This window comes from Plasmodium fragile, assembly GCF_000956335.1.
Source record: "Plasmodium fragile strain nilgiri unplaced genomic scaffold supercont1.22, whole genome shotgun sequence".
NCBI lineage: Eukaryota > Apicomplexa > Aconoidasida > Haemosporida > Plasmodiidae > Plasmodium > Plasmodium fragile.
Window position 1 is genome coordinate 30,805 of NW_012192602.1, and position 9,997 is coordinate 40,801.

At 41.1% G+C, this 9,997-nt stretch overlaps 3 protein-coding genes across 3 annotated transcripts; 1 reads left to right on the forward strand and 2 right to left on the reverse strand.

The window, feature by feature from the left end:
• Positions 1-117: 117 nt before the first annotated feature.
• Positions 118-1,123, reverse strand: AK88_02275 (uncharacterized protein; the record flags this gene model as incomplete). Its single annotated transcript, XM_012479906.1, has 4 exons — positions 118-159; positions 304-491; positions 824-866; positions 1,001-1,123. 4 exons carry the CDS (start codon positions 1,121-1,123, stop codon positions 118-120), a joined length of 396 nt encoding a protein of 131 aa, XP_012335329.1.
• Positions 1,124-2,749: 1,626 nt separating this feature from the next.
• Positions 2,750-4,104, reverse strand: AK88_02276 (uncharacterized protein; the record flags this gene model as incomplete). The annotated part of the gene is made up of 2 exons (XM_012479907.1): positions 2,750-3,741; positions 3,843-4,104. 2 exons carry the CDS (start codon positions 4,102-4,104, stop codon positions 2,750-2,752), a joined length of 1,254 nt encoding a protein of 417 aa, XP_012335330.1.
• A 4,131-nt stretch (positions 4,105-8,235) lies between these two features.
• Positions 8,236-9,690, forward strand: AK88_02277 (uncharacterized protein; the record flags this gene model as incomplete). The annotated part of the gene is made up of 1 exon (XM_012479908.1): positions 8,236-9,690. One exon carries the CDS (start codon positions 8,236-8,238, stop codon positions 9,688-9,690), a length of 1,455 nt encoding a protein of 484 aa, XP_012335331.1.
• Between the last annotated feature and the right edge of the window lie 307 nt (positions 9,691-9,997).

Here is a 9,997-nt window from a genome sequence, read left to right on the forward strand (position 1 = left end):
AAAAAAAAAAAAAAAAACGCTGTTCTTAAAAACTTTTAAATGAAGCAGTTTGTGTAGAGGGCGAAAGGGACCGCTTGGGGAAAAAATTACATTCTCCGTCTGCATAATCTCCCGCATTTACTCGTCCAAATCGTTTTCTTGAACCATGTCAATGAAGTCCTGATGGTGTTAAAGGAAATAAAAGAAACCATGTATTTTGAAAGAGAGAATTTGTGGGCATGTGCGCCTAGTTGTGGAGCTGTCTACATGTGTACGTTCACCCTCTTGTTTGCCGCTAGTTCTCGCGCGTGGTGGAGCACGTACAAAGTTGTATTCGTCGTCATAAAAATCCTCAAGTTCGGTGGAAAGACGCTCGTTTATTTCAGTCTCCACTTCGAGCAGAGATTTGTTTAACGTTTCTACATTGTTAATATTGGCAACCCTTAAGAGGCTTAAATTTGTATTTCCCATTTGGAGTCTGCTGAAATATTCTCTCTTAATGTTCCACAGGCCTGCGCAGAGGGGGGAAGGTGCATTAGGTGTCTTGGGGGGGGGAGCCGTCCAAATGGTGCGGCGCGGAAGGTTATTCTGTGTAGTGGCCTATGTTGGTACACAAACACATTTGCACATATGCGCGTTGCTCATTTGGGCATTTTTTTTTTTTTTTTTTCACGTGATACGATCGTGGCCGACACAGGCACAGCTCGCTTCGCCACGTGCATATGCAAACACCTTAACGTTGCGTCATCAACGGAACGAAAAGGGAAATAAAGCAAAGCAAAATAAAATATGAAATAAAAAAAAACACAACGCACAATATGGCATTATCATTTTTCATGTTTACTGCATAGTTCCCTATAATTCGTTCTATCGAATAGGCATGATATCTGCGGGGAAAAGGTGTGTGCGTGAGAAAAGCAGGTCACGGTTGTTGCAATTACGTCGGTGTGTGTATGAGCATCCTTCAACCCACAAGAACCATAGCAACTGTGTTATCACACACATGTTAAGCTCATTTTACCTTCTTCAAAACGAGACAAACGCAATTCAAATAATTCGCAAAAAATACAAATGTGTTGAATAGGAAGTTTCCCAAGTTCTGACCATACGTGTAATAGAGTATGTCTGTCGCCAACCTTATCATTTTTCCTTTTTATTTGTTATGATTTTTGTACAGTGTGCATACAAAAAACACCTGTGGTTGTGTTTGGGATGACCTCCTCTTGTGTGTTCACTTGTTTGCAGTGTGCGGGTATTCATACTATGTGTCCGCGGATGCACTATGTTGAATGCATACATACCCATCAGGTGTATCTTATCAAATGTGAATCGACTTTGAGTCCCCTGCAGACAGCTTTAGCGTCCTCATATTTGCTGCTTCACAGGAGGACCCTTGCTACGGCAACATACGTTCGAGTTTTTGCGCTGTTTTTTTTTTTTTTGTTGCGCTGCTAGTTTAATGTTGCACAGGGTGAGGACAACGTGAGTATGCATAGTTTTTCTTTTCGTGGAGGGGGGAAACAAGAAACTGAGCAGGTGGTGATTTGTTAGCGACACTGAACGTTTGAAGGCTGACTTTTTACCATTTTATCGTTGCACACTTTAGCTGCTCGCTCAGATCAATTGTGTCAACTTTTGCTGATCGGACTGTGTAGCTATTTTTTTTTTTTTTTTTTTTTTTTTTTTCCTAATTATAATTGTCGCGGGTTTTATGATATGACACATCGGGGAAATGTTTTTCATCATTAACGCCGCAGAATTTTCATGTGACCATTTTTTTTTTTTTTAACATGGAAGTGAAATTGCATTCTTTCCCATTTTGCTGTTTACTTGGATGGGGAAAAAGAAGATTGACAATTTTGTTAAACAGTTAAAACGAAGAGAAGAAAAATATTGAAACGTTCGAAATGTTAATCCCCCCCAAAATGAGATGAGATACCGTTTTGTTACACTTGCCCATGCGTAACATGAAAAAAATAATGGACGGCATCCAAGCTAGAATAAATGACTTGTAAGAGAGGCCATTAAATGAACGATAGTTTCCTTTTAACGGAGAAAAAAGTGCCTTGTCTATTGTTCATTCCATTTTGGCCACCTTGGCGTTTCCAGACGTGGTGCCATCGTCCCGCGGTGTTCCATAGGAACACTGTATGGCTGTATGACCGTGTGACCGTTTCGCCGCTTCTCCTCCTCGCCGCCACGCGGAGTTACAAAATCTTAAAATGAGTAAAATTTTTAACGTAAAAAAAAAAAAAAAAAAACAGGGAACATAGGGGAGGGGAAAAAAAAAAAAAAGAATTAACAATTTTATTTTGTCCATCGCATGGCAAACGGGGGGAGTTACGACCCGCGCTACAAATCCGTACAAGGTGTGCATGTCCCCCCTTTTTTTTTTTTTTGTTTTTTACTCGCATCAGAATTGGCCTCACAAATGTGTTAATGGGATCCACATAGTTGGCGGGGGATGAATGAAATGGGCGAACTTGTCCAAGGGGGACAAAACTCGCTTTCGCTTGAGTGGGCTCTGCGGCGTGTGAGTAGGCGTCCCTTGACACAACTCCTGCATATTTGCATCAATCATTTCATTTTAGCGCTACGCCCTCCGCGAGTCCATGGGCAGCACTGCCTTACGCGTGTCGTTTAAAAGCTGGACAAAATTTCGCGCGCATAGGATGACACGATAGGACCAGGCCTCCCCTCTAGGGCGCTTTAAAACAGAACGTTTCCCCCTGACCACTTCACATGCCTCTCCCCGCTGCGTGGATCAGTTTCACTCAATGCAAGCTGTGTCGAGGCCCAACTGCTTGAGGACCTTCTTGTAATTTTCGACGTTCCTGTAGAGAATTTCTTCTATAGGTCCTAGAAGTCTCTTAAAGCTCTTCCTGTCGAGGTAAACCACTTGGCAGGTATCTTTGGCCTTAACAGTAGCGGCCCTGGGTTGGTTTTTCAAAAGGGCTAGTTCTCCAAAATAGTCTCCCTTACTATAGGTCTTAATAACTGTCTTGTTTTTTATTGCCACAGCTTTGCCCTCAATGATTATATAAAAAGTATCTCCCTGTTCTCCTTCCTTAATAATATCTTCTTGGTCTGAAAATGTTTTCGTTTTTAAAGAATCAGCAACTTTGGACCTCTCATATGGATCCATATCTTTTAGTATAGAAACCTGTTTAAGAAAATCTTCATACATTTTTCTCTTCTTTGCTACATTGTCTTTTATTATGTAAGTAAATGATTCTCTGTCTAGTGCCCATAAGTGACACTTGGTTAAGGCTTTTGCAGTGGCAGCTCTTTTTGAATTATACATTAGAGCCAATTCTCCAAAAACATCCTTGGACTTTAATATTGTTAATACTTCCTTTTTGTTTTCCTTCATTTTATAAATTTCTACTTCTCCTTCAGCGATTACGTATAGGAGATCTCCTTCCTCTCCTTCGTTAATTATATTTATATTTTTGTCCACATGTTGATCAAAAAAAGCGTCCACGATGGTTTCCATTTCTTTTTTATTTAGGTGATTAAATAGGAAGGAGTCATTTAAAGCTTCCCTTATTTTTTCTTTTTCGCTTTCATCCTTTTTGTATACCTTTGGGACAAAATTCAGTTTTTTTTTGTTCCATTCTCCGTATGCTTCTGCGCTCACTGACATGCGCTTGCTTTGGCCGACACTCAGCTTCGCCATGTCAGATTCCTTCAACTCCATTTCCTTCTTGTCCACTTCGCTCAGGCAATCTGTTTCGTCTCCGTCGCTGGAATACTCCTCACCTGCGTGGGGGGCACAAGCGGTGAAGTGTAGTGAGTTGGTGAAGAGAAGTGAGTTCGTGGGAGCGAACTTCCCCCCGCAGCATGAAACGGACGGCACTTACTTATGAGTATTTTCTTCTTCGCGGCTGGGGAAGGCAACTGATTAGTGCCGGAGAGCTGATTCTCTTCATGGGCACCATTGTTCGCTGGCTTACATTGGGCGTCTGCATCTTCCCTTTTATTCATTGAGGACGAATTGGACAAATTGCTTGTCCCTTCATGGACGCTGCCCTTGGATTTATCGCTGAGGCTATTTTTTTTGCTGTTCCGCTTTACATTCTCTTCATACTTTTCGAATTGCTCTTGTATATCTTTGTCATTCATGGTTGATGTGTTCTGTTCGTCAGGAATTCCTTTCCCTTGTCTCCTTCAAAAGGTGTGGGGAAGTGAAAAGTAAGCGTCGGCTGAGGTTATTTTTCGCTTATCATTTATTTGTTTACGCGCTTGTGTATTTGTTTGTTCACGTGTTCGTGAATTTGTTAACTTATTTGTTCATTTGTTTGTTTGTTTTTTTTTTTTTTTTGATTTGTTTTTTTCGCGGACGGCAACGCGTTATGCCTCACGAGTACACACAGTACGTTTCAATGCGCATGAACATGCGTAATATTGTATACACTGTGAAAATGGTTGTTTTTGTAAACCCTGCTTTGTCATGTGTTTCGCCATGTGTTTCGCGTTGCATTTCGCGATGCGTTTCGTACTGGCCAAGAATATAAACTGCTGCGTTTGCATATTCGCTTGGCTGGGCGAAGCGTCCGTTCGTCACTTCCCTCCCTCACAGAGCCCTTTCGCAGTTCGTTGAGTGCAGCGCTGTACGTCCCTTTGCACCGCGTGACGCATTCGCACACTTTGCCACATTAAGGCAAATATGTTTATTCTCATTCCCGCCTTGTTGCCCACGTGGCAAACACTCATGCGCCACCAGTGGCCTTTTTTTTTTTTTTTTAAAAAGGAGAAAATTTCCAATGAAGCGATCTCATCATTGAGCGGCCTTCCCATTTGGGGACGCATCCTATTTTTTTTCTCATTTCGAGTTGTCATTTCTGTTTTGCCACAATTGACAACCCGGGCAGCCCCCCCCACACAGACCTCCTTTCTGCGCCTTAACTCGTTGAAGCTTACCATGTGCACACATTACCCATGTTGCTATTGGTTACAGATCCAGGAAAAAATTTAAGCACACGGAAGGTGAAAAAGAAAAAAAAATTTTCCTTTGTTTGGCCTTACCCAAAGGATACAGTGCCTCGCAAGTGGTACACATGTAATATATATATGTATACATACATGCACTTTATTAATAAAATCCAAGAGGGGAAAAAATTACAAAAATAACATGTACCCACCTGGGGAGGGGGGTTTATGTAGGTACTCATATTTATATGGACACGTACACCCACGCGTATGGCTAATTTTTCCTTTGTTAATTTATGTGCTGTTGTGATGTCTACGAAGGCATGCCTGTGTTCGTTTATGCCCCATGCGGATCGGTGTAGGTACGTTATATGTGAACATATACGTACACGCACGTGTGCATGTACATACAAGTGTCAGCCGGTGGGGAACACGTGGAGCATCAAAATGGGGAAGCAAAACGTGGACGCAAAAGTGGAGCAGCAAATGTGTGTACGCAGAAAATGCAGCGAGCTCACAGCGCCACGTGTGCGCGGGCAGAGGAGAATTGGGAAACACACACACGTATGTAAATGTGCGCCTGCATGCGTACGTACATGTACAATATGCAACTGCACAAAATAACATTCAACAATCGCTACCATGCAAAGTAAATCGCAATAGCGCCAAACGCGGAAAATCGCCCCCCCTTGCTGCTTATTTTTGCGTGCATAAAGTACCTTAATGAATGCTCAAAAAAGCGTCTTCCAATTTATGCCGTGCTAGCAATTTTGCGAAAAGGTTACTAAAACTAATTATACATTCTTATAGAAATAATTATTTGTAATTCTTCTTGTGTGGATGGACGAGGTATCGGGAAATTTTTCCCGTGGACATGACCTATGCAAAAAGGGCCTACGTCAGTGTAATCTTGACGCCCTTAAATTCTGCTCGGATATTCTTACACAATTGACATATTCTATTTTTTTTTTTTTTTTTTGTTTTTCCATCAATTCACTGCACACATTTGAACTAGGCTTATTTAAAAGGTCTACTAACATTTTTATTTCGGCGCAAAACGGGGAAGGAAAAAAAGAAAAAATAAAATAAAGGGACATTCCATCCATGTAAAAATTAAACTTGAGGGATGAGACATGGTTTGTAATATTTGCATTGGACAGATTATTCATAAAGGTGAAATGAAGGAATTGTAAAATGTACTTTTTTTTGTTCCCCCTTTTAACTACAAATTGTTTCCACTTAACAATCATTTCTGTCCCAGTGTGTAAACCTTCCGCACAACCTTCGAAGGTGATGGTACCATGTGCGCCGTGGTAAAAAAAAGGGAAACATTTTTCACGGAGAAATCTTTGCAATGTTGTCATACGAAGTAGGGAAGAAAAAAAAAAAAAAAAAGGAAGTCTATACAAAAGCACATCATCAGTGTCGCTTAAAAAGTAAAATTTAAAACTGCTCAATATGTGCTCCTTGAAACAGTGAGCCCAGCGCTTTTTTTTTAATTCCTCTTTTCTCCTTTTGGCACTTTTGGGTCACACGTGCAATATCTTCACGTTTCTACATGGTCGCAGCAGCACACCGTTTTAATTAGCGAGCGACATAATTTAAATGTACACATAAATATAACATCGCTTGGTGAATATACAAGGGGCTGCCTACACCCATACCCGTATGCATATAAATAGTCATCACAGAACTGGTCTACAGGCGAGGGAGCATTTGCATTGGAGCACAAAAATGGGGAAATTATTCTTGTTTTGCTTAGAAAGGTATTCCCCATAGCAGGGGCACTGGTTTTCTCCTAGCCTCCTCTGATCGCTTTTTTTGGCATGCCCATTAGCAATAAAATAAGTACGTTTTTTTTTTTTTTTTGTTTGTTGTTTTTACATTTTTGTAATTTTTAATTGACCTATTGCAATTTTTCCATTTTCCTTTTTTATTGCCACGAGAAATATCTGTGCGGGGGAACATTACCCTCCATTCATGCTCAGTTAAACGCATGGAACGGGAGGGACAAACAAACACATGATTATTTACCTGCTCATTTGTTTGTTTCCCTTTTGATTCCACCGTCGGTGTTGCATTAAAGAAGGCGAAAAAAAATGTATCAAAATAGAACACGGAAAATGCGGCAAAAAAAAATGGAGGCAATTTCCTAATGCCCACACGAAAGGAAGGGGGAGAAAAATCTTCAAAATCACATAATGCACAACGCTAAGGCGAGAAACAAAAAAGGGCCTCCCCAAAGTACAACGAACTGTTTGCAAAAATAAATACACGTCATCTAATGGAAAAAGGTAAAGAAGAATGTTCACTTAAGTTTAAATAAAAACGAAATAAAATATAAATAAAGCAACTTTATTTTACGTAAGTACAAAATTCGTGTAAGCAGATTGGGTGGAGAATTTTGTTTTTATTGTTTCATTTTATTTTTATTTTATTATTTTATTTTTTTCAAATAGCTACAGCAGTTTTGCCTGAACAAGCAGGCGAAATTTGAAAAAAATAAAAATTGTTTCAAATTTGCCACCAGTTACAAACAACACAAGTGGGGCAAATATTCATTTGCACGCAGGCATTACGTGTACGTAATACTTACATAATAACGTATACAGTATACTTACGAAGAGTATATGCCAACGTTGCGAAAACACGCACATCGAAGCCACCTTTTTAACCTTTTTTTTTGTTTTTAAATCAACTGCCGCCGCTACTTAGGAAAATGCCTGAAGGCAGAAAAGGAACTGCGTATTCGCTTGACATGTAGCATCAGAGGTTCGCCTCCATTTTACGTCGGTACACACGGACGTGCCCGCGAGTGCACTAAACAATGCATCGCGCAACCCGTTTTTTTTGTTCTACGTGAGTCAAAAAAAAAAAAATGACAACTCGGGGGAGAAGCCCAACAACAAAGTAGCAACGACGACGTGGCAACAACGAAGTGGCAGCCGAGTAGAGGCAACCACCGAGTTACGTAACCCCTAGTAAAGGTAGGACCTGTCGGTAAATAACATGAGCAGGGAAACACTTGTACATACGCATTACACGACACGAATCGAAGAGGCCTTTTTTTCCCCTGGACAGCAGCCCGTTCCGTGTGCGACACATGTGAGCGTAGCGGGATGTGAGCCAGGGCACACCAAGGGAAGGAAGGATCGATAGTCTGAAGAGGGTGAGGACGCGAAAGGAAGGAAGCGGAAGGCACCGAAACAGAGCACAACAAATATATTGCTTAATCGAGCAGACATTACAGCAACTAGCCGAACGGAACGGATCCCCGCCGAGCCTAACCTAGCATAACCGTACCTTAGCACTGCCCTAAACGAAATGAAAATCTGCGAGAGCAAGCTGCCCATCATCCCGATCGAGGACGCCAAGAACTATTCCTGCAGCGACGACAACGACACCATCAACCTGGAGAACAACTCGAACGACCTGAACAGTTACCAAAATTTTCTGATCGGAAGTTCGCCTCACGATGTGGCGCACAAGTGCAGGGATAAGCATATGCACTCGTTGGTAAAGAAGGAGAAGAGCACAGAGAAGAATTGCAGCACTGGGGGGAGCAACGCGGGTAGCCATGCAGGCAGTCATCTGTGGAGCCACCGTGCGCGCATGCGTACAAGCGGCCGCAGTAACAATGAGAAGGGTTTAAATTTGATCAAAAGGAAAAAGGGGCTTATGAGAAAAGACCCGTATGGAAGTACGCACTTGGTATTAGGCAATATACGTAGTGGTAGGAAGTTAAAAAGGAAGCTGTTGTGGAATACTTACTATGGAGACCAAAATACAAACGTTTCTGAATTATCATACATAAAAGAATTTGAAAATAATTCCTTTATGCACGACAATAATCATCACATGATAGTGTACGAAAATAAGTACCCAGATTATGGTGCAAGAAGTACAAGAGAAAATCGAGGCCAAAAAATTAAAAATTTTTTTGTGTACTCCCCAGATATAATTCAAAGGTGGATACGAGTTATATTTAATGTGATCATAACATCCCTAATCGTGACACTAATATATTTTACATTTGTGTCCGTTAGGGAAGACATAAACAAAAAGGTAGCCATTCAAATGCAGAACGTAAAGGAAGAATCTGACTCGTGTAAGAAACAGTACTATGCTCATAAATGTGGTACAATAAATTTACCTGTCCTAAATGATAAATGTGAAGAATGGCTAAGGTGTATGAAAACTGATCATAAATTATACCAGGATTTTTCTTTCTTGTCTGCACAAATGTTGGGTCAACTTATAAATGCATTTATTGTTCAGTTTGAATGGAAGAGCATTTGTGTCATTGCTTTTATTTTCCTTTTAATTTTTATTGGTAGTAATTATGCCTTATCCATTGGTGGAGGCGGGGGTAGAGGAAATGGTAATGAGTATAATATGTATAGTCCACATATGAGTCCTCGTATGTACCCTAATGGAAACATCCCTCCTTTTCCTTACTACCAATTTTATCCTTCCATGCCTCAAGGCATGAGTTATGGCGGATCAAGTAACAACCCTGATGTCCCAATGATGAGTATTCCCTTTTCACAAAATAAATACTACTCAAGTGGAAGTGTGGGTAGATCCGGAGGGTACCCCCCAACAAATTATAGCTACCTCAATCAGTACACAAACAATAGCGAGAACAATGCCTCCACGCAGTCCAACTGCAGAAATAAGGATTACTCCGAGGTATATAATGGTGCCTCCAAGAAGGATTCCAAACGCGGGTCCAAGAAATTGGGCTTCCTCAAGTACCTCACCCCGGGTTTTAAGTAGACCTCCCCTGGGGTGTTAAATTTGGCTTAAAATTGGATGCAGATATGCCTGTCTGAGGAGGGGCGGCACTGTCCTCTCCGTGTTTATGCCCCAGAGGAGGTTTACTCCAGTGTTGTACCCCCTTTGTGCCCACCCCAAGTACGCACAAACAAAAAAGGGGGAGCCACACATATGCCCTTGCGCAGTTTTATACAATTTGATCCCCCATTTGCTGCACCCGTACAAGCGTACGATACATATGCGTATCGAAATGGGAAATGCGCAAAGATGTGAAGCAAAAAATATGTTAAGTACTTTTTTTTTTTTT